Raw genomic sequence first — 26,871 nt, forward strand, 5'->3', positions numbered from 1 at the left:
GGCATATTTTATTGTGAGGTAGCAGCCTGTTTCCCACTGTGATTTTAAACTGGGAAGGGCTCTCCGCAGCTGGTTGTCGGCAGTTTAATTTCTACTGCGAAAAATCCGATGCAGACCACATTGAAGTCAGTGTCATCTGCTGTTGATTTCCTGCATCAGAGATTCCGCTGCCGCAAAGAGCCTGCCCCGATTCAAACTTGCAATCCGTGTGAATGGACCCTTAGGGTATGTTTGCACATGTAGACTTTATGCTGCAGATTTTCTAATGGTTGGTCAATAATAAAATCAGCAGCAGAAAATTTGCAGCAAAATAGGCACGTGTGAACGTACCCCTAGAATAAATCAGTTGCTCTTTAAATACTTCGCTCAGAGGTATTTAGCACTTTTAGCAGTTTATTTCTTCAGCTGTAGTATGAGAAGCCCATATAGAGTTAATGTGGGCTGGTCTGTACTGCAAGAATAATAGGATGTGGAAAGAGTAATTCATGGGCGTATGTTCACCTTGCATCATCACATTACAGTCTAAATATAGAATCAATCTACATAAAAGTGTAGAAACTTTATAGCCTGGCTTAATGCGTGTGCGGTGTTTGCAGTCCGGCAGACTGCAGAGCTCGCATCTCCCTGCTGGTTCACGCTCTGATTTGCCTTCTGTGAATTGCTGCCCTGAGATGAAGCACTGTACAATATTCTCTGCATGTTAAACGAAACATCTTCTGCACTTATCAAGTAATTCTTCCCTGTGTAAGGGTAAGGACATAGCAGCAGGTGTAATATGGCCGAAAGACAAGGCCTCCTGCTGTAAGTGGGGTTTACAATTGGCGGTCATTGGCCGGACGATTTAGTAGGTTAACAGCTGTAGACATGTTTTTTGACCACCTGCAGCCCGCGGCTACGTGGGGGCATAATGATACAGACTGTTCTTTGCCAGTCATATTCTGCATAACAGTGATCTCCAAATTGGACCTCCAGTGGTTGCACAACTGCAACTTCCGGGCATGCTGGAACTTGTAGTATTGCAACATCTGGCCGTTATTATTCCGTACACTAGATGTCCCCTTATAGGCTAATTTAAAGGGGTATTCTGGCTTTATACATCTTATCCCCTATGCAAAGGATAGGGGATAAGATGTATGATCGCAGGGGTCCAGCCACTGGGGAACCCCCGCAATCTCAGTGCAGCCCCGCTAGTGACATCACGCCGCGCCCCTCCATTCATGTCTATGGGAGGGGGCGTGACTATCGTCACGCCCCCTCCCATAGACATGAATGGAGGGGGCGTGAGATGACTTCATTAGGGGCGTGGCCGTGGCCTGCACCGAAATCGCGGGATTCCCCAGCGGCGGGTCACCTGTGATCATAAATCTTATCCCCTATCCTTTGCATAGGGGATAAGATGTATAAAGCCGGAATACCACTTTAATATTTATGTACTCACAGCTCCTCATAGGGGTCCCTACAGCAGGCACTGAGAGACACAGAGTCAGGACACCGCTGGCTCAGGGCCCCCTGCTAGATAGAGGAATGCAGGAGACCTGAGCAGCACAACGAACTGTTATCTGGCCTAAATCAAAGTCAACACAGATAAAAGTGACAGGAACATGATCCTATTTACAGTGTGAGTAATATCCTTGGCTTTATTTATTTTCCTTGGTGACAGGTACGGTTTAAAGGACATCTGTAGTGCACAGAACTTATCCCCTATCCAAAGGCGCTCGGACCACCCGCGATCTCCTTTATGGTACCGCGGCAATGTACAGGAAAGGGGGCGCTCTGTCCCCTCATGACGAGGCAGCCGGCACGCCCCCTCCATGAATACCATAGAGATACATGGGGGCCCTGCTATGGCTTTCTGCTTGGGACGACACTGTCCTACCGGCAGGCTGCCGCGGCCCTTACAGGAGATCGTGGGGGGCCCCATCACTCGGACCCCCCACGATCTATAACTCCTCCCCTATCCGAAGGACTACAGCACTACAGATCTCCTTTATTGGCTGAAATCCTTTTAATACAGTTAAGACACAACTGCAAGGCCTGAGACATAGAAGCAGTACAATTAGATTCAGGCTGTTTCTTAGCATCAGCGTCTCTGTGCCGGAGCGTCCTTCATGAAGGTTAATCCCGGCTACTGACTTCTTTACATGCTGCACAGAAAAAACACAAAAAAAAAAAAAAACCCCACTTATGCCTCCCTGTACACTAAAACAAAAAAAGCATGTATACTCCCCTCCCCTGATCCTGGCCACCGCCGCTGTGCTGTTTGCACTTAACCTCATCTGGAGGAGAAGACGGAGGACTTTGTGCCTGTAGGAACTGCCTACTCCGACCATTTGATTGTCAAAGGGGCAGTAGCTGCCAGCACAAAACCTCATCCTAAGGAGGAAAAAAGGGGACGAAGTGCAGAAAGAACTGCAGCGGTGGGGAATCATTGGAGGTGAGTATGCATGATTTTTTTTGTTTTCAATGCACAGGGGGACAAATTACAAAATGTCATTTTTGCCTATTCACACGTACAGTATTCTGCGCAGATTTGATGCCCAGGATTCCAAGCAGTGTTCAGTCAGTTCAGTCATCAAATCTGCTCAGAATACTGTACGTGTGAATAGACCATTGAAGGGATTGTCCAGGATTAGAAAAACACTGACATCACTGTGATCACAATGTCATATTACTGTTATGTTATTTCACTGATGTCATACAGCAGTGGGGCTGTAATCACAGGGTCATAATATTACATTATATTTTATTATATATGGGATTTCTTCCAAAAGCACTTCCACGCTTGTCCTCAGGATGTGTGTGGTGTTGCAGCTCCGTTACATTGAAGTGAATGGAGGTAAGTTGCAATACCACACACAGCCAACAGGGGTGATGCATTTGTAATCCTAAATAGCCCCTTTATCTTCAGTAGGAAAGTCAAAATCTGCAACAGATCCTTCTGCCTTTCAGTCCTGTGTGAAAATATCCTTTCTTCTGCCAATGTTTGTGCCGTATTCCAAAAAAGTGGATGAATTTACATTACGGGTAACCCATTTCTATGTGCTGTCATTTATTATGCGGGTTTATGCAGCACAACAACAAAAGAACAAACTAGTTCACTTTTTCTGAGCTTCACAATTTTTTACATTTTTAGTTTAGTTCTGGAGTTTTACGAAACTGAAACCAGGTTGATGCTTCCTGTGGATTGTTACTCAGAGATGTGAATCTGTCACCTGCATACACATTTGTTTAGCTTTTCATGCAAAACCAGAGGCTGCGCAGTATTTTTTTCTGTTCTTCTTCGATTGCACATTTCTGTAATGAGTCTAAATGCCTTTTCTGATCCCACTATCATTATAATGTAGGGTGACTATATTTCCTCCAGACAGGCTAGCTGTAGGCCCTCATATAGTTGTAGGCCCCCATACTGCCCCATATATAGTTGTAGGCTCATACACTGTCCCCATGTATAGTTGGAGGCCTCATATATAGTTGTAGGCCCCCATACTGCCCCATATATAGCTGTAGGCTCATACACTGTCCCCATATATAGTCGGAGGCCTCATATATAGTTGTAGACCCCCATACTGCCCCCATATATAGTTATAGGCCCTCATGTATAGTTGTAGGCCCTTATACTGCCCCATATATAGTTATAGGCCCCCATGTATAGTTGTAGACCCTTATACTGCCCCATATATAGTTGTAGGCCCCCATACTGCCCCATATATAGCTGTAGGCTCATACACTGTCCCCATATATAGTTGGAGGCATCATATATATTTGTAGACCCCCATACTGCCCCCATATATAGTTGTAGACCCCAAACTTCCCCATATATAGTTGTAGACCCCCAAACTTCCCCATATATAGTTATAGGCCCCCATGTATAGTTGTAGGCCCCCATATATAGTTGTAGGCCCTCATTCTGCCCCCATACATAGTTATAAGCCCCCTTTGCGCTCCCATATAGTTCTAGGCACCCTCTCCTCTATGCCCACACACACATAGTAGTAGGTAAGCCCCCAGCAGCCCAACAATACTAACATGGGTGCTTCCCTGCTTCTCCAGTCTGTAAGATTAGGTCCTCAGACCAGAGGCGCAGTGGAGCACTGAAGCTGATGTGGATGGAAATTGCGCTCTCCTGACACTTGTCAAGTATCTGCACTCACTGACTTAACATGGCCACTGCGCTGACTGACACTTTAAGATCAAGCAGCACAGGCTGTGACCAGTGGCTGCTGCAGCACAAAAAAAATGCAGAAATTTCATCCCTGCCCCGATTTATTTATAAAAAAAAAAAAAAAAGGGACAAAATCAATAATAGTTACAATAAAAAATACAGAACAGTCTCAAATTAAAACCTTGTCCCTATAACTGTCAGCTGCTGCAGTTGGCTGAGAAACTGTCCATTTCTGATACTAGATTTCTAGATCATTATTATTTTATTTATCCAGTCCAGTTAAGTAAACCGTCCGCCCCGCCTGTTTTATAGAATCATGCACGCAAACAAATACGAGTAAAATATGCAGGCAGGACAGCCATGCTTTCCCGTTCATGCAAAGCAGCCTCTATCAGCTGACGGGAGACCTCATCGCTTTCCGTCACATCTAGTGAATGGTGTATATAGGGGCAGACAGATGACACTTCACCTAGAAATGATGGAGGAAAATGAAATCTCACTAAGCCATCTGGCCCCTAATGGTCAGAACAGTGACGTGTGCTAGCCCGGAATTTAAGAGGCCTTGCAGAAATCTGGGTCCGGCTCCGCTGGGTCTCTGACGGGGATTCTGTACCAGCCTTGCGCCCCCCCCCCTTTTGCCACACGTATTTTCTCACATGTTCTAGCACTGGAGGGAGTTTCAGTCCAAATCCTGACCGTGTGAACACACCCTTACACTATGTCCTCTATTGTTCACAGTAATACACTAGGAGGCGTTTTTAGGAAATCTACTTTTATTAAAGGGATACTCCAGCATATAAAAACGTATGTCCTATCCACACAATAGGGGATAAGTGTCTGATCTCTACAACGGGGGCCCTAACATCAGCACATGCTCCATGCATTTTCTATGGAAGTGCTGTACTTGTGTATCTCCTGCGCTTCCATAGAAAATTCATGGAGCATGTGACGGCCCCGTACTCCATGCAGCGAGGAGATTTGGGACCCTGTTCTGGGGACGGCCCCAGGGGTCGGATTGACCATAATCATAATGCTGGACTACCACTTAGGGTTCCAGGTCTGTGTATTTCGGGTTATAAATATCCATGTAAGGCTTTATCATTTCTATATGCCATGACATGTTTGGAGAGGTAGCACTAAATGCACACAACTGTATGGAGGTAATAAATCATTGTTTCCGGGCCAGAAGTGACATGTCAGCCTGGAGGTCCTTCCTGGATCTGACTGACTTGTGATCCTCCATTCCTCTGCCCCTGGGACAGTTTTGCCAAGTTAACTTGTGTTGGGAACCACAGAGGTCTCGTCTGGATCACCGGTATAACATGTCACGTCAGATTGATAGGCACATGTATGCTATGTAGGATTATTAAGGGGCCTAGAAGTGTATTTTATGACTGAACCTTGACGTTATCCAGGCATTAGTTTCCCTTTATGTTTGTGTGATTTTTATTACAGGTATATTTTACCTTATACACTTCTGTGTCCTATTGTTGGAGGAGAGATGGTAACAGAAGAGGAAATGTAGTAAACATTTCACATATTCTCTGCAGCCTTAGTGCACATACACTATAAATACACTATACACTATAAATACACAATACACTATAAATACACAATACACTATAAATACACAATACACTATACATACACAATACACTATACATACACAATACACTATACATACACAATACACTATACATACACAATACACTATAAATACTCATACACTATAAATACACAATATACTATAAATACACAATACACTATAAATACACAATACACTATAAATACACAATACACTATAAATACACTATACATACACAATACACTATACATACACAATACACTATACATACACAATACACTATAAATACTCATACACTATAAATACACAATATACTATAAATACACTACACTATAAATACACAATACACTATAAATACACAATACACTATAAATACACAATACACTATAAATACACAATACACTATAAATACACAATACACTATAAATACACAATACACTATAAATGCACAATACACTATAAATGCACAATACACTATAAATACACAATACACTATAAATACACAATACACTATAAATGCACAATACACTATAAATACACAATACACTATAAATACACAATACACTATACATACACAATACACTATAAATACTCATACACTATAAATACACAATACACTATAAATACACAATACACTATAAATACACAATACACTATAAATACACAATACACTATACATACACAATACACTATAAATACTCATACACTATAAATACACAATACACTATAAATACACAATACACTATAAATACACAATACACTATAAATACACAATACAGGTCGGGATGTGATTCTTTTGCAGCTCATTGGCTCTGTTGGATTAGTCCTACTGAAACTAGGGTGCAAATGATCAGCTGTAATAAAGGGGTACTCTGCCCCTAGACATCTTATCCCCTATCCAAAGGATAAGGGATAAGATGTCTGATCGTGGGGGTCCCAACGCTGGGGACCCCTGTGATCTCGGCTGCGGCACCTCAGACATCCGGTGCACGGAGAGAACTTCGTTGTGATGAAGGGCGGAGGCTCGTGACGTCACTGCCACGCCCCCTCAATTCAAGTCCATATACTTGCATTGAGGGGGGGTGGTTGTGACGTTACGAGCAGGTCGTGGTTATGACGTCATAAGCCACCGGCACTGCACCCGACACTCCAAACTAACGGCGGATGTAGCAGGGAGATCGCTAAGGTGCCCAGTAGTGGGACACCTGATATAGGGGATAAGATGTCTAGGGGCGGAGTACCCCTTTTTAGGTAATCTGTTATCACTTTCGTGTATGTGGGATCTGACAGGTACTCTTTAAAGGGCTTGACAAATCCCAGGTCGACATGGCGACTGAGCATTTTGTGGCGACGTCTAGGTTTTGTCAGCCTTTTCCGTATTGTCCACCTTGTCCTGCTCTGATCCCCCCATTCTGCCTGCGGTCGTCGCTTCATTATTACATAGCAGCGGTTGTTAGGTGACCGCTGCTGATTGGCTGTGGCAGTCATGTGGCATCTGCTGCTCATGTAACAACAAAGCACCCATCACTGGCAAAAGGGGATCAGTGCGGAAATGGAGGTGAAGGTTGTGTTTTTTTTTTTTTTAAAGAGAAGACTCAAATTATTATGACACAAAGGACACGCAGGACTGTGACACCGAGAGATGAGGGGACACGAAGGGTTGTGACAGTGGTAGAGATGAGGGGACACGTAAGACTGTGACACTGAGAGATGAGGGGACTTGAAGGGTTGTGACACTGGTAGAGATGAGGGGACACTTATGACTGACACTGAGAGATGAGGGGACACTAAGGACTGTGACACTGATAGATGAGGGGACACAAAGGACTGTGACACCGAGAGATGAGGGGACACGCAGGACTGTGACACTGAGATGAGGGGACACGAAGGGTTGTGACACTGGTAGAGATGAGGGGACACGTAAGACTGTGACACTGAGAGATGAGGGGACACGAAGGGTTGTGACACTGGTAGAGATGAGGGGACACGTAAGACTGACACTGAGAGATGAGGGGACTTGAAGGGTTGTGACACTGGTAGAGATGAGGGGACACTTATGACTGACACTGAGAGATGAGGGGACACACAGGACTGTGACACTGAGAGATGAGGGGACACGAAGGGTTGTGACACTGAGAGATGAGGGTACACGGACTGTGACACTGGTAGAGATGAGGGGACACTAAGTACTGTGACACATATGAGGGGACACTAAGTACTGTGACACAGATGAGGGGACACTAAGTACTGTGACACAGATGAGGGGACACTAAGTACTGTGACACAGATGAGGGGACACTAAGTACTGTGACACAGATGAGGGGACACTTATGACACATGGAGTAGACAAGAGGGACACTCATAACTGACACAGGCAGAGATGTCTGACATTTCATTTGTGTCCCCCCAACATCATGAGACATCCTGGCTTCTAGGTTAGTAACACATGTGTCTAGCCCTGTGGTAGACTCTAGTAAGAGCCTTTCCATGACAATCCTAGAATTGCCCAGTGCAGCCACTGTCTATAACCAAATAAAAATCATTTCTCTGGTGGTGATTCATTTATTCATTCATTCATTTATTTATTTTTTGAGATCTCTTGGTTTTGACCCTTTGCAGCAGAACTATATTAAAAAATTTCTAGTTGTCAACGGTGTATTTTGTCCTGGAGGGTTCAGTAGTACTGGGTCGGGGTTACTGGCGTGTTCTAGCACTGGGCCGGGGTTACTGGCGTGTTCTAGTACTGGGTCGGGGTTACTGGCGTGTTCTAGCACTGGGCCGGGGTTACTGGCGTGTTCTAGCACTGGGCCGGGGTTACTGGCGTGTTCTAGCACTGGGCCGGGGTTACTGGCGTGTACTAGCACTGGGCCGGGGTTACTGGCGTGTACTAGCACTGGGCCGGGGTTACTGGCGTGTACTAGCACTGGGCCGGGGTTACTGGCGTGTACTAGCACTGGGCCGGGGTTACTGGCGTGTTCTAGCACTGGGCCGGGGTTACTGGCGTGTTCTAGCACTGGGCCGGGGTTACTGGCGTGTTCTAGCACTGGGCCGGGGTTACTGGCGTGTTCTAGCACTGGGCCGGGGTTACTGGCGTGTTCTAGCACTGGGCCGGGGTTACTGGCGTGTTCTAGCACTGGGCCGGGGTTACTGGCGTGTTCTAGCACTGGGCCGGGGTTACTGGCGTGTTCTAGCACTGGGCCGGGGTTACTGGCGTGTTCTAGCACTGGGCCGGGGTTACTGGCGTGTTCTAGCACTGGGCCGGGGTTACTGGCGTGTTCTAGCACTGGGCCGGGGTTACTGGCGTGTTCTAGCACTGGGCCGGGGTTACTGGCGTGTTCTAGCACTGGGCCGGGGTTACTGGTGTGTTCTAGTACTGGGCCGGGGTTACTGGCGTGTTCTAGCACTGGGCCGGGGTTACTGGCGTGTTCTAGCACTGGGCCGGGGTTACTGGCGTGTTCTAGCACTGGGCCGGGGTTACTGGCGTGTTCTAGCACTGGGCCGGGGTTACTGGCGTGTTCTAGCACTGGGCCGGGGTTACTGGCGTGTTCTAGCACTGGGCCGGGGTTACTGGCGTGTTCTAGCACTGGGCCGGGGTTACTGGCGTGTTCTAGCACTGGGCCGGGGTTACTGGCGTGTTCTAGTACTGGGCCGGGGTTACTGGCGTGTTCTAGTACTGGGCCGGGGTTACTGGCGTGTTCTAGCACTGGGCCGGGGTTACTGGCGTGTTCTAGCACTGGGCTGGGGTTACTGGCGTGTTCTAGCACTGGGCCGGGGTTACTGGCGTGTTCTAGCACTGGGCCGGGGTTACTGGCGTGTTCTAGCACTGGGCCGGGGTTACTGGCGTGTTCTAGCACTGGGCCGGGGTTACTGGCGTGTTCTAGCACTGGGCCGGGGTTACTGGCGTGTTCTAGCACTGGGCCGGGGTTACTGGCGTGTTCTAGCACTGGGCCGGGGTTACTGGCGTGTTCTAGCACTGGGCCGGGGTTACTGGCGTGTTCTAGCACCGGGCCGGGGTTACTGGCGTGTTCTCCGCCTTTGTATCATCTATTGGCATTTCTCCCCCGTGCACTGTGAGCATTGTAGTTATTTTAAGATGTTTTGTATGATTAGGCTGTAATGATTATCTCTCCTTATGTGACAAAAATACTGTTTGGGTGATCCGGGGGTAGCAATGCCATCTGGACCACTTGGCTGTTTCTCCGCTTTTTTGTAAAGTATTCTGGGCCTTGCGCGTCTGTTGTTTAATTGAGAGCCATTACTTGGACTGGGCGGCCCAGATTACAGCTGCTTATGTTTTAGAGAAGGCTTCTCGCTGTGTAGCAGGTTCAGTGTTTGTACAAGGGCAGAGCCAAGAAAAGCTGACACGGAGGCAGATTGCCACTGTTAACACTTCCTGTGCTGTCGGATTTCAGCCGCTGAGATTCCGCTCCATTCTGAGCGTCTCGTTATTGTATCATGTGCCGTTCATTCATTGCACCTCGTGGTGGCTTTTACCTGTCCTTAGATGACCTACATAATACTGCACCTCCCAACATGGTCTCCGCAGATGCTGAGCGTGTTCTCCTGTGGGGCTGACGTCAGTGCCCATGATCGCAGCCTTTTCCCTGGCACATTACATTTAGGAGAGGCTTCTGCAATCTCTGTGTATTGATAGCAGAAACGTCACAGCCGCCGGGAGGATGAGCAGCTCCTCCCTCCTCTGTTCTTATTGAAATAAAAACCAATGATGGCGTCTAGGACACTGGCACCAGAAATGGTGGCATTAATGGGTTAAATGATGTTACTATGCCAGTGTTTTCCCAACCAGGGTGCCTCCAGCTGTTGCAAAACTACAACTCCCAGCATGCCCGGACAGCCGTTGGCTGTCCGGGCATGCTGGGAGTTGTAGTTTTGCAACAGCTGGAGGCACCCTGGTTGGGAAACATTGCACTAAGCCACCGATGAGCAGAAAATGTTCTCTTCTCCCTCGCCGCACCACCACCCCACATGCTCCCACACATGCACGTCTTGTACATCTTCAGACTGTCGGATCCTCACATTGGATCCATGAACTCCTTTTAAAAAAAAACATGATAGACATTTATTAAAGGGGTATTTCAGGAAAAAACTTTAGATATATATATATATATATATATATATATATATATATATATAAAATCAATTATTTTCAGAAAGTTAAACAGATTTGTAAATTACTTCTATTAAAAAAATCTTAATCCTTCCAATAATTATCAGCTGCTAAAGTTGAGTTTTTTCCTGTATAACCCCTTTAATAGTCATTCTGCCATTCCACGTAAATGTCCGTAGTAGGCACCCTGGTTAACCCCTTCATGATCAGTCCTTTTTAATATCACAAATGTTTTATCTTTGTTTGTTTTTTTTGTTTTTTTTACTTTTCATTGTTGTGACTGTAGGAGGCTGTTTTTATTGGGCTCAAATTGTGTCTATTTTTTTTATTTGACCCAGTTTGAGGGTATTTATGAATGGCTGTGGGATTTCTGTAACCTTTTCAGACTGTATGAATATAAAAACAAGCTGTGTTTAGAATTGGTTTGTTTGTTTATTTGGTTGTTGTTTTTATTTACGCTTCGTATCCTTATGGTTGTGCAAATATACAGATTGTGTAGTTTTTTCTTTTTAGGCCCCTTTCACACTACAAAATTCTCCGTTTTTAAACATCCGTATGAAGTTCCGTCTGAAAACCAGCTGAAAACGGCAGTAACCAGATCCTATACGTCCGTTAGAAAATCCTATTATAGTCTATGGGATTTTCTAATATCCGTTATAGTCGATTATTCATAACGGACGTTATTTTGTGACGGAAGATCGTAACGGAAGAAATAATGCATGCACTATTTCTTCCGTTACGATCTTCCGTCACAAAATAACGTCCGTTATGAATAACCGACTATAACGGATATTAGAAAATCCCATAGACTATAATAGGATTTTCTAACGGACGTATAGGATTTTGTTACTGCCGTTTTCAGCTGGTTTTCAGACGGAACTTCATACGGATGTTTAAAAACGGAGAATTTTGTAGTGTGAAAGGGGCCTTATAGTAAATTACTTTTTTGTAGACTTTTTGTGAATTACGTTTTTTATCTTTGTTTTATACTTTAGTTTGCATTTAGTGTGTCCTACCTTTAAGGCTTGCTGAAAGGACAATCCTGCGATCTTTTTCAGTTCCCACGGGCTGAATTCCCCAATCTCTCATCGGGTCACGGGGATACCCAGTTGAATTTCTGTGATCATACTTTGTTCATGGACCACACCAATAAAGGGGTTAAATGGTCAGGATCAGTGATTTCTCCAATCCTGGCTGTAGTCCGGAGGCTGCTCTAAGAGCATAAGCTGAAGTAAGAGCTCCAGTTCCCACAGCAGGAGTACCCCCCTCCCCCTGCCAAACAATAGGCACCCACACTGATCACCCTCAGAATATAGTTAAAGGGGTACTCCACTGGAAAAAAAAAATTCTAAATCAACTGGTGCCAAAAATGTAAACAGATTTATAAATTACTTCTATTAAGAAATCTTAATCCTTCCAGTACTTATCAGCTCCTGTATGCGCCATAGGAAGTTTTTTTTTCTTTATTTCCTTTCTGTCTGACCACAGTGCTCTCTGCTGACACCTCTGTCCATTTTAGAAACTGTCCAGAGTAGGAGCAAATCCCCATAGCAAACCTCTCCTTCTCTGGACAGTTCCTGTTATGGACAGAGGTGTCAGCAGAGAGCACTGTGGTCAGACAGATAAGAAATTCAAAATGAAAATAACTTCCTGTGGATCATATAGCAGCTGATAAGTACTGGAAGGATTAAGATTTTTTAATAGAAGCAATTTACAAATATATTTAACTTTCTGGCACCAGTTGATTAAAAAAAAGTTTTCCAGTGGAGTACCCCTTTAAGGGGGTATTCCCATCTAATTTTTGACAGATGTCTGATAGATACAGATCTCCTCTAGGACGTGATCCTACACCTAGAATTAGGTCTTCCTAGCTCCATCTGGGTTGGTTGCAGCAGCTGAAGATCTATAGGACCCGAATGTCAGATTATCAGATGTTTTCAATTATCATTTAATCTTAACGTATATAAAACCCCATAGTAACAGTAAAACAGCTCAAAAGTAAAATGTTAGCAAACTCTTGTAGTATAATCAGTGTCCAAGCAGCATCAGAGGTTTGGTATCTCTACACTCCAGTGTATACATTAAACACATCCATACGGCTTCTGTCACCTACAGGAGGCCATAAGAGTGACCAGTATACATTGCCGTACAGCTGACTGTGCTTTACTATACAGTGTGCTACAAGAAAAAGAACAAACCATACCATGCTGCGTACATAGTGATACCATTGGAGTCAATAGGGGGCATGTGGGGTATACACTGGAGACTTTCATTGAAAAAACTGACCGAACCCTATTGGTATCATCAGGGGAATTTCCAAGTGGTTATCTCTACTCAAATATACAAAAAAAAGCAGTTCTCTAAATTGTTAGGGATAATAATTATAATTTTTATTTGTGGTGTATATAAGATAGGAGATAAAAATATATAATATACAATTGAAAGAGGTTATATCATAATATATCATAAGTGTATACGAGTATAACGTCTTTTTATTGTATATTATATATTTTTATCTCCTATCTTGTATACACTACAAATATTATCCCTAACAACTTAGAGGACTGCCTTTTTTTGTATATTTGAATTCTCCTTATTCCTTGGGGAGTGGATTCCGGCAGACACCTGGGTTGTAGGTACGTGACTTGAGCGGCACTTTATGCTCTTGTTTCGGTTATCTCTACTCACTTATCTTGGGGTTTTATGTAATCCCATAGTCTATTGCAGTGCTTTACTGGATTATTTAGTATTTTTAGTTGCTGGATTAAAGGACTTTTGACTGTACTCGTATGATGCACTAAACCTCATTGTGATGTCTACGGCCCCTTTCACACTACAGGTAATAAGGGATGAAAAAACCCAGATGCAATAACTGATGATAACTGATGACCTCATCCCTTATTTTTAATGGGGTTTTTCTTAAAAAACCTTATGTTGTTCATCCGTTATCATCCCGTTATCATCCGTTATTACCAGTTAAATGCTTTTTTTAAATCAGGTTTTTAACCCTTTTTTGTAAAGCTTACTGAGGATGCTCAGTACAAAAATCAGATGTTAAAAAACTGACAATAACTGATTATAAGGGTGAGTTCACATTACGTTTGTAGTGTACGGGTGCTGGATCCGGTTGGGAGGGGCGAAAACCTTCCGCTCCCGTATCCCAGCCAGATCTGGCCCAAACCCCATTCATTTCAATGAGCCGACCGGTGTCAAGCGCTAACTCCGGTTGTTTTCATTTTTATACCACAGTTTTAGGTCCGGTCAGAAAACCGTATACGGGGCAAAAATGAGACAAACGTCAGCGTTTGACTCCAGTTGGCTCATTGAAATGAATGGGGTTCGGGCCGGATCCGGCTGGGATATGGGAGTGGATGGTTTTCGCCCCTTCCAACCGAATCCAGCACCCGTACACTACAAACGTAGTGTGAACCCACCCTTATCATCAGTAATTATCAGTTTTTTAACATCTGATTTTTGTGCTGAGCACAAACGTAGTGTGAACACACCCTAACAGATGTTGTTGTTGTGTTTTTTTTTTTTTTTTGAACATCCGGGTTCCCATAGACTTCAATGTAAAATTTTAACTTCCGGTTTTTCACCATTTTTTTTTTTTTTTTGCCAGACCAAAAATGAGTGCACGTACAGTCTTTTCTGCCGGCAAAAATAACTGACATTAGTAAAAGCGGACATGCCTTATGCAAAAGGATGTTCAAAAAATCCCATTGACATGAATGTCCGTTTTCAGGACTTTTTGCCGGGATTGATGATGGAGTTTTTTAGAGGATGATACCTGTAGTGTGAAAGGGGCCTAACATATCCTTGTTGTTTGTTTCCCCTCTTTGAAGCTTTTACCGAGCAGCTCTGATTTAGATAACCTGGATGAAATCCTGGATGACTTACAGAACAGCCAGTTAAACCAGCTTTACTCGGACACTCGGCCTGATGCTAACTCCGTGGACAAACAAGCGATCATCAATGACCTGATGCAGATCGCTGGTGATAACAGCTCGGCCCTACCTCACCGAATGCAGAGGGAGAGAGTGCTCCGGATGCAGCAGAACAGTAAGTCTCAGACCTTCACGTAGGATTTCCTGTTCCTGATTGTGTTTCTCTGTCTGAGAGCATCAACCACTTGTTTTCTTTGTGTTTTTCCAAAGAGAGATTGTTTGTAAACAAGCAGCGCCCCCTGCTGCTCACTATAGGAAATGGAAGCCAGAAAGTCAATAACATAAACGTAACCTTGCACTTTCTCTGTTGTTTTAGGCTGCATTCACATCACGATTTCTCCATCCGACCTGAGTACACGATTTTTATAACTTAAAATCGTATGAAATCGTATATAAAGTCGGATCCATTGACCTCCATTTAAAAAATCGGAACCATTACACACATCAGATTTGATCCGCATCCGATTTCACGCGATTTTTGTTCGGGTCTGAAATCGGGGTTGATCACGATTTCAGACCTGAACAAGAATCGTGTGAAATCGGATGCGGATCAAATCGGATGTGTGTAATGGTTCCGATTTTTTTAATGGAGGTCAATGGATCCGACTTTATATACGATTTCATACGATTTTAAGTTATAAAAATCGTGTACTCAGGTCGGATGGAGAAATCGTGATGAGAATGCAGCCTTAGGGTGCGTTCACACGGCCGTCTGTCCCCGTTTTTTTTATCCCCTTTTTTATCCCTGTTTTGTTTGCTTTTTTACAGGCTGTAAACGGATTCAAAACTGTTTTAAAAAAATCTCATTCTTGTCAATGGGATTTTTTTACAATCCGTTTGCACCCGTCTGCACTCATTTCCGTTTTTTTTTTTGACTTAAGAAAAAACGGCACATGCAGTAGTTTTTCTTCCGTCCAAAAAACGGAAGAAAAAACTGATACAGTAAATTTACCATTGAAGTCTATGGAAAACGGATGAGCCTTTAATGTCATCCTTTTGCATCTGTTTTTTTCAATCCGTTTTTTGATCAGTTCTTACTTTTAAGCATGCTCACAAAAAAAATATATTTTTTGGGGTTTATTAACTGAACAAAAATGGATACAAACGGATAACATCCGTTTGTATCCGTTACTGACCGTTTTTTATTTTAAGTCCGTTTTTAATTTAGAGAAGAACGGAACGGGTCTAGACGGCCATGTGAACGCAGCCTTACTTGTGTCAAACACCTAGGGGGGAGATTTATCAAAAACTGTTCAAAGTTGCTGAGTTGCCCATAGCAACCAATCAGATCGCTTCTTTCATTTTTGAAAAGACCGCTGAAAAAGGAAAGTGATCTGATTGGTTGCTATGGGCAACTCAGCAACGTTTCCTCTGGACAGGTTTTGATAAATCTCCCTCCTAGTTTACTGTGGGCAGATTATATCTCTGCTTGTTCCTACATATATCAGTTAAATCAGTCTCGGCCCCGTTTATTTCGGAAATTGGTTCCACCAACCCAAAATTATTTAAAACCTACTAAGAAAAAGGAATTTTTAAGCATTGATGGCTGCGTTTACTTCAATGGAACTGACCTGAATACCACAAACTGGGGACAGGTGTCTCACTGTGTCTGGACGAAAGCAACTATGTTTTTCTAATCCGTTATAGCCCCCTTAAGTAATCATTAAGTATATGTTTGCTCTAGGCCAGTGTTTCCCAACAAGGGTACTTCCAGCTGTCGCGAAACTACAACTCCCAGCATGCCCGGACAGCTGCTGGGAGTTGTAGTTTCGCAACAGCTGGAGGCACCCTGGTTGGGAAACACTGCTCTAGACTCACATCTTTAGTAAGAAAAATTGATTTGCTTATAAACGTGGGTGTATTCCAGTATGAGCTGCCCGAAGACTGAATACACCCCAATAAAGGTTCATTTACAGCGGCCAGTTCTTGTCTTTTGGATGACCACAATAATTGCCCGGTGTTCATGAAGGCGATTGATTATAAATATTATTGTTTACTGTTAATCTCTATATTTTTGAGGCATGGCAAATAAATGTAAACACCATCATACTGTTAACTATGATCACTATAAAGTAGTTTAATATTGCTACCTTACAGTACCCAGATAACACCGCCATGCTGTTACTAAATATTATCACTGTATAGTAACTGAATAACACCCTCATACAGTACCCAGATAACACCACCATACTGTTACTAAATATTATCACTGTATAGTAAGTAACACCCTCATACAGTACCCAAATAACACCGCCATGCTGTTACTAAATATTATCACTGTATAGTAACTGAATAACACCCTCATACAGTACCCAGATAACACCACCATACTGTTACTAAATATTATCACTGTATAGTAAGTAAATAACACCCTCATACAGTACCCAGATAACACCACCATACTGTTACTAAATATTATCACAGTATAGTAACTGAATAACACCCTCATACAGTACCCAAATAACACCGCCATGCTGTTACTAAATATTATCACTGTATAGTAACTGAATAACACCCTCATACAGTACCCAGATAACACCACCATACTGTTACTAAATATTATCACAGTATAGTAAGTAACACCCTCATACAGTACCCAAATAACACCGCCATGCTGTTACTAAATATTATCACTGTATAGTAACTGAATAACACCCTCATACAGTACCCAGATAACACCACCATACTGTTACTAAATATTATCACTGTATAGTAAGTAAATAACACCCTCATACAGTACCCAGATAACACCACCATACTGTTACTAAATATTATCACAGTATAGTAACTGAATAACACCCTCATACAGTACCCAAATAACACCGCCATGCTGTTACTAAATATTATCACTGTATAGTAACTGAATAACACCCTCATACAGTACCCAGATAACACCACCATACTGTTACTAAATATTATCACAGTATAGTAAGTAAATAACACCCTCATACAGTACCCAAATAACACCGCCATGCTGTTACTAAATATTATCACTGTATAGTAAGTAAATAACACCCTCATACAGTACCCAGATAACACCACCATACTGTTACTAAATATTATCACAGTATAGTAAGTAAATAACACCCTCATACAGTACCCAGATAACACCACCATGCTGTTACTAAATATTATCACTGTATAGTAACTGAATAACACCCTCATACAGTACACAAATAACACCGCCATGCTGTTACTAAATATTATCACTGTATAGTAACTGAATAACACCCTCATACAGTACACAAATAACACCGCCATGCTGTTACTAAATATTATCACTGTATAGTAACTGAATAACACCCTCATACAGTACACAAATAACGCCGCCATGCTGTTACTAAATATTATCACTGTATAGTAACTGAATAACACCCTCATACAGTACCCAGATAACACCACCATACTGTTACTAAATATTATCACAGTATAGTAAGTAAATAACACCCTCATACAGTACCCAAATAACACCGCCATGCTGTTACTAAATATTATCACTGTATAGTAAGTAAATAACACCCTCATACAGTACCCAGATAACACCACCATACTGTTACTAAATATTATCACAGTATAGTAAGTAAATAACACCCTCATACAGTACCCAGATAACACCACCATGCTGTTACTAAATATTATCACTGTATAGTAACTGAATAACACCCTCATACAGTACACAAATAACACCGCCATGCTGTTACTAAATATTATCACTGTATAGTAACTGAATAACACCCTCATACAGTACACAAATAACACCGCCATGCTGTTACTAAATATTATCACTGTATAGTAACTGAATAACACCCTCATACAGTACACAAATAACGCCGCCATGCTGTTACTAAATATTATCACTGTATAGTAACTGAATAACACCCTCATACAGTACACAAATAACACCGCCATGCTGTTACTAAATATTATCACTGTATAGTAAGTAAATAACACCCTCATACAGTACCCAAATAACACCGCCATGCTGTTACTAAATATTATCACTGTATAGTAACTGAATAACACCCTTATACAGTACCCAGATAACACCACCATACTGTTACTAAATATTATCACTGTATAGTAAGTAACACCCTCATACAGTAACCAAATAACACCGCCATGCTGTTACTAAATATTATCACTGTATAGTAACTGAATAACACCATCATACAGTACCCAGATAACACCACCATACTGTTACTAAATATTATCACTGTATAGTAAGTAAATAACACCCTCATACAGTACCCAGATAACACCACCATGCTGTTACTAAATATTATCACTGTATAGTAACTGAATAACACCCTCATACAGTACACAAATAACACCGCCATGCTGTTACTAAATATTATCACTGTATAGTAACTGAATAACACCCTCATACAGTACCCAAATAACACCGCCATGCTGTTACTAAATATTATCACTGTATAGTAACTGAATAACACCCTCATACAGTACACAAATAACGCCGCCATGCTGTTACTAAATATTATCACTGTATAGTAAGTAAATAACACCCTCATACAGTACCCAGATAACTCCGCCATGCTTTTACTAAATATTATCACTGTATAGTAACTTAATAACACCCTCATACAGTACCCAAATAACACCACCATGCTGTTACTAAATATTATCACTGTATAGTAACTGGATAACACCCTTATACAGTACCCAAATAACCTCACCATACTGTTAGTAAATATTATCACTGTATAGTAACTGAATAACACCCTCATACAGTACCCAAATAACACCACCATGTTGTTACTAAATATTATCACTGTATAGTAAGTAAATAACACCCTCATACAGTACCCAAATAACACCACCATACTGTTACTAAATATTATCACTGTATAGTAACTGAATAACACCCTCATACAGTACCCAGATAACACCACCATACTGTTACTAAATATTATCACTGTATAGTAAGTAACACCCTCATACAGTACCCAAATAACACCGCCATGCTGTTACTAAATATTATCACTGTATAGTAACTGAATAACACCCTCATACAGTACCCAGATAACACCACCATACTGTTACTAAATATTATCACTGTATAGTAAGTAAATAACACCCTCATACAGTACCCAGATAACACCACCATACTGTTACTAAATATTATCACAGTATAGTAACTGAATAACACCCTCATACAGTACCCAAATAACACCGCCATGCTGTTACTAAATATTATCACTGTATAGTAACTGAATAACACCCTCATACAGTACCCAGATAACACCACCATACTGTTACTAAATATTATCACAGTATAGTAAGTAAATAACACCCTCATACAGTACCCAAATAACACCGCCATGCTGTTACTAAATATTATCACTGTATAGTAAGTAAATAACACCCTCATACAGTACCCAGATAACACCACCATACTGTTACTAAATATTATCACAGTATAGTAAGTAAATAACACCCTCATACAGTACCCAGATAACACCACCATGCTGTTACTAAATATTATCACTGTATAGTAACTGAATAACACCCTCATACAGTACACAAATAACACCGCCATGCTGTTACTAAATATTATCACTGTATAGTAACTGAATAACACCCTCATACAGTACACAAATAACACCGCCATGCTGTTACTAAATATTATCACTGTATAGTAACTGAATAACACCCTCATACAGTACACAAATAACGCCGCCATGCTGTTACTAAATATTATCACTGTATAGTAACTGAATAACACCCTCATACAGTACACAAATAACACCGCCATGCTGTTACTAAATATTATCACTGTATAGTAAGTAAATAACACCCTCATACAGTACCCAAATAACACCGCCATGCTGTTACTAAATATTATCACTGTATAGTAACTGAATAACACCCTTATACAGTACCCAGATAACACCACCATACTGTTACTAAATATTATCACTGTATAGTAAGTAACACCCTCATACAGTACCCAAATAACACCGCCATGCTGTTACTAAATATTATCACTGTATAGTAACTGAATAACACCATCATACAGTACCCAGATAACACCACCATACTGTTACTAAATATTATCACTGTATAGTAAGTAAATAACACCCTCATACAGTACCCAGATAACACCACCATGCTGTTACTAAATATTATCACTGTATAGTAACTGAATAACACCCTCATACAGTACCAAAAAATAACACCGCCTTGCTGTTACTAAATATTATCACTGTATAGTAACTGAATAACACCCTCATACAGTACCCAAATAACACCGCCATGCTGTTACTAAATATTATCACTGTATAGTAACTGAATAACACCCTCATACAGTACACAAATAACACCGCCATGCTGTTACTAAATATTATCACTGTATAGTAACTGAATAACACCCTCATACAGTACCCAAATAACACCGCCATGCTGTTACTAAATATTATCACTGTATAGTAACTGAATAACACCCTCATACAGTACACAAATAATGCCGCCATGCTGTTACTAAATATTATCACTGTATAGTAAGTAAATAACACCCTCATACAGTACCCAGATAACTCCGCCATGCTTTTACTAAATATTATCACTGTATAGTAACTTAATAACACCCTCATACAGTACCCAAATAACACCACCATGCTGTTACTAAATATTATCACTGTATAGTAACTGGATAACACCCTTATACAGTACCCAAATAACCTCACCATACTGTTACTAAATATTATCACTGTATAGTAACTGGATAACACCCTTATACAGTACCCAGATAACACCACCATACTGTTACTAAATATTATCACTGTATAGTAACTGAATAACACCCTCATACAGTACCCAGATAACACCACCATACTGTTACTAAATATTATCACTGTATAGTAAGTAAATAACACCCTCATACAGTACCCAGATAACACCACCATGCTGTTACTAAATATTATCACTGTATAGTAACTGAATAACACCCTCATACAGTACCAAAAAATAACACCGCCTTGCTGTTACTAAATATTATCACTGTATAGTAACTGAATAACACCCTCATACAGTACCCAAATAACACCGCCATGCTGTTACTAAATATTATCACTGTATAGTAACTGAATAACACCCTCATACAGTACACAAATAACACCGCCATGCTGTTACTAAATATTATCACTGTATAGTAACTGAATAACACCCTCATACAGTACCCAAATAACACCGCCATGCTGTTACTAAATATTATCACTGTATAGTAACTGAATAACACCCTCATACAGTACACAAATAATGCCGCCATGCTGTTACTAAATATTATCACTGTATAGTAAGTAAATAACACCCTCATACAGTACCCAGATAACTCCGCCATGCTTTTACTAAATATTATCACTGTATAGTAACTTAATAACACCCTCATACAGTACCCAAATAACACCACCATGCTGTTACTAAATATTATCACTGTATAGTAACTGGATAACACCCTTATACAGTACCCAAATAACCTCACCATACTGTTACTAAATATTATCACTGTATAGTAACTGGATAACACCCTTATACAGTACCCAGATAACACCACCATACTGTTACTAAATATTATCACTGTATAGTAACTGAATAACACCCTCATACAGTACCCAGATAACACCACCATACTGTTACTAAATATTATCACTGTATAGTAACTGGATAACACCCTTATACAGTACCCAAATAACCTCACCATACTGTTACTAAATAGTATCACTGTATAGTAACTAATAACACCCCTATAATAGTAGATCCATACTATAATAGTGCTCCACAACTACAAAAAAATAGTGGCGCGCACACAGTAGCTCACAGTAAAAAACACCATACAGCATAATAAATGGGGTAATACAGATATTGATCCATAATAAATAGCCCCATACACACAGTGCTTCCTTGAAATTGTCCACAAATAGCATAATGTAGAATGTTCTTAAAGTGTACTTTTAAAACAAAAGCAAACAAACAAAAAAATATTATAATAATTTGACAAGTCAAAATTGCTGAGATCCTCACTGACCAGGAGAACAAGTAGGAGAAGCATGTGATTGTGCACTTCACCCCCCGTCTTGCATTGTTCTTCGTCTTGCCCCAAAAACTTGCAATGAGGCTGTCCAGAGAAGCTGTATCACCCAGCACTGAGACCCTGACTGATCAAAAATGTTGACCAGATTTCATTACACGTTGTATTATCCATACTGGATTTCTATGAGATGTATGTCCTCTTTTAATATACAAGAGTAATAAACATTCTTTTCATGTTATGTCTGTGCAGTGTTCAATAATCAACGCGCTCAACAGCTTCAGCTTGGAAGACTTTTACCAAACCAGAATGTACCATTGGACATTGGTTTACAGAACCAGACCACTGCTGGATCCTTTCAACCCATGAGGAATACCAGCCCCTTCTCTGCTATGCCGCCATCTGGAATGATGAACAGTCAGGCAATGATGGGAGGACAAGGTGGTGTGGGCAGCAGTAGTCCTGGTAGGTGACATTTATGTTTTTTTGGATGCATAATAGAAGGGCACTATTGGTTTACTGTACAGCCATATATATGTGTTATGAATGGCTTCACATACAGCCATACACAGCTGTTCTGTAGGAGTGATGCTACATAGTGTTTGGATTATAAAAATACAAATACATGGAGTTAATATAAAGATTATGTAAAACTATTTCCTAGTTACCTAACTCAATCGCAAATTCTTGTAAACACTGCAAAGTAAAACTTAGGGATTTCAATGGGATATCAGTGGATCACGCTTATGTTGATCATGTGGTGTATTTGCTGCAGTTTTTTTGCACACAGCTTCTATTCAGAAAATCTGCAACCTATACAGAAGCAGCAAAGTGGATGAGACCTAAAGAATCGAATCCAAACACTGCAGAAATAAATCTACACACAATCCAAGGGGAAAATGTCCTAAAGTGAGGATCTCGATCTGCAGCATGTCACTTTTGGTGTTTTGAACTTTCCCTGTGATCTTCAATGGGGAAGTCAAAACCTGCAATAATTGCCCAGCTTTGTGGATTTTGTAGCAGAAGCCCCATGGGTCTATTAATAGGTCTGCAAGCACTTTTTTTTTCTTTTAATTTAACATATTTTGGTTTTATTTAAACCTAATTTCCATATTCTATATTGAACTCTACATTGAGCTACTCTGCATGTGGCCATACCCTTATTGTTTGATCAGACATATCTGGGGGGAGAAATGTAGGATAACACTATGAGATGACAGAAATGAGGAATAGCTTTAAAAAAAAATTATATATGCAGTCATGGCCGTAAATGTTGGCACCCCTGAAATTGTGTGTATTGGAACTAAACCAAAAAAGGGAGGGAAAAAAAGCTAATTGGACATAATTTCACACCAAACTCCAGAAATGGACTGGACAGAATTATTGGCACCCTTAACTTAATATTTGGTTGCTCACCCTTTGGAAAAAAATTACTGGAATCAGTGGCTTCCTATAACCATTAATAAGCTCCTTACACCTCTCAGCCGGAATGTTGGGCCACTCTTCCTTTGCAAACTGCTCCAGGTCTCTCTTATTGGAAGGCGCCTTTTCCCAACAGCAATTTTAAGATCTCTCCACAGGTGTTCAATGGGATTTAGATCTGGACTCATTGCTGCCACTTCAGAACTCTCCAGTGCTTTGTTGCCCTCCATTTCTGGGTGCTTTTTGACATATGTTTGGGGTGCTGCTGGAAGACCCAAGATCTCAGACGCAAACCCAGCTTTCTGACACTGGGATGTACAGTGCGACCCAAAATCCATTGGTAATCCTCAGATTTCATGATGCCTTGTACAAATTCAAGGCACCCAGTGCCAGAGGCAGCAAAACAACCCCAAAACATCATTGACCCTCCACCATATTTCACTGTAGGTACTGTGTTCTTTTCTTTGTAGGTCTCATTCCGTTTTCGGTAAACAGTAGAAACATGTGCTTTACCAAAAAAGCTCTATCTTGGTCTCATCTGTCCACAAGACGTTTTCCCAGAAGGATTTTGGCTTACTCAAGTTCATTTTGGCAAAATGTAGTCTTGCTTTTTTATGTCTCTTTGTCAGCAGTGGGATCCTCCTGGGTCTCCTGCCATAGCGTTTTATTTAGTTTAAAAGTCGACGAATAGTTCATGCTGACACTGATGCTCCCTGAGCCTGCAGGACAGCTTGAATATCTTTGGAACTTGTTTGGGGCTGCTTATCTACCATCAGGACTATCCTGCGTTCACACCTTTCATCAATTTTTCTCTTCCGTCCACGCCCAGGGAGATTAGCTATAGTGCCATGGGTTGCAAACTTTTTGATATTGTTGCGCACTGTGGACAAAGGCAAATCTAGATCTCTGGAGATGGACTTGTAACCTTGAGATTGTTGATAATTTTCCACAATTTTGGTTCTCAAGTCCTCAGACAGTTCTCTTCTCCTCTTTCTGTTGTCCACACTTAGTTTGGCACACACAGATACACAATGCAAAGACTAAGTGAACTTCTCTCCTTTTTATCTGCTTTCAGGTGTGATTTTTATATTGCCCACACCTGTTACTTGCCACAGGTGAGTTTAAAGGAGCATCACATGCTTGAAACAATCTTATTTTTCCACAATTTTGAAAGGGTGCCAATAATTTTGTCCAGCCCATTTTTGGAGTTTGGTGTGACATTATGTCCAATTAGCTTTTTTTCCTCCTTTTTTGGTTTAGTTCCAATACACACAAAGGGAATAAACATGTGTATAGCAAACATGTGTTACTGCAATCCTTTTCTGTGAGAAATACTTCAATTTCTAGAAAAATTTCAGGGGTGCCAACATTTACGGCCATGACTGTGTAAATATATATATAGAAGAACAAGCAAGTGGAGCGGCACATCAGTCCTTTAGTCACGAGGGGTGCAAGCGGAGATAATCCCAGGTCAGGAGCTCCTAGATCCAGATCACAAACATAAACCGCAGCACACCAGATTAACGTGAAGTGGTCTTTATTCCGTTGGTTGGAATAAAGACCACTTCACGTTAATCTGGTGTGCTGCGGTTTATGTTTGTGATCTGGATATATATTATACCGTATTTTTCGCCGTATAAGACTCACTTTTTCTTCCCCAAAACGGGGGCGGGAGTAGGTGCGTCTTATACGGCAAATACACATTAAAACCTGTCCTATCGGGTCGGTCCCTGCAGCCATCAATGTCCGGGACCCGTGGCTAATACAGGACATCACCGATCACGGTGATGCCCTTTATTAACCCTTCAGACGCAGCGATCGGGCTGTTCGGGACCGCCGAGGGGAAATCGCGGCGTCCCGAGCAGCTTACAGGACACCGGGAGGGACCTTACCCTCCTCCTCGGTGTCTACTCCGTGCCGGGATCCCCTGCATGGCCAGCGCTCTCCTTCGTCGTCATCACGTCGTCGCTCACGCCGTCCCGTCATCCAATAGCGACGTGATGGCGGCAACTGAGAGCGAGGATACCCGGCAGCACAGATGTTCCAGAGCAACAGGGACACCCCGGGTACGCGGCAACAGCGATGTAGGGCGACATCCAGGGCAGCAGTGACAGGTCCTGAGTGGCGGGGACACGTGGTCTTCAACCAGTGGTCTTCAACCTGCTGACCTCCAGATGTTGCAAAACTACAACTCCTGGCCATTGGCTTTCCGGGCTTGCTGGGAGTTGTAGTTTTGCAACATCTGGAGGTCTGCAGGTTAAGGTTCAGAATCTTTTTTTTCTAGATTTTCACCGTTTAAAATTGGGTGCGTCTTATATGCCGGAGCGTCTTATATGGCGAAAAATACGGTGTGTGTGTGTGTGTGTGTGTGTGTGTGTATATATATTTATATATATATAAAAAACATAAAAAGTGCAATTTACTTTAGCTTTATGTTCTGTACACTAGGGGGAGCTATATTGTCAATTTACAGAGGCTTGTGCCGAGCTTCTGCAATTTTGTTATTATTTTTGTTTTTCTCCCATGTTAGTGATCTGCAGGTAGCTTAGACTGGGTTAACATTCAGGCTTTTACCCTACATTT

General features: G+C 41.7%; 1 protein-coding gene across 10 annotated transcripts in view; it reads left to right on the forward strand.

Annotated features, from left to right (window-relative positions):
• NCOA2 (nuclear receptor coactivator 2) overlaps window positions 1-26,871 on the forward strand; it is a 255,534-nt gene that overhangs the window by 206,172 nt on the left and 22,491 nt on the right. For all 10 annotated transcript variants that reach the window (XM_056522108.1, XM_056522104.1, XM_056522105.1 and 7 more), the window contains 2 exons: window positions 14,721-14,937; window positions 23,119-23,331. In XM_056522108.1, the coding sequence (XP_056378083.1) occupies window positions 14,721-14,937; window positions 23,119-23,331 (430 nt within the window). The remainder of the gene's footprint in view (window positions 1-14,720; window positions 14,938-23,118; window positions 23,332-26,871) is intronic.

The sequence above is a fragment of the Hyla sarda genome, chromosome 5, assembly GCF_029499605.1.
Source record: "Hyla sarda isolate aHylSar1 chromosome 5, aHylSar1.hap1, whole genome shotgun sequence".
Taxonomy (NCBI): Eukaryota; Metazoa; Chordata; class Amphibia; order Anura; family Hylidae; genus Hyla; species Hyla sarda.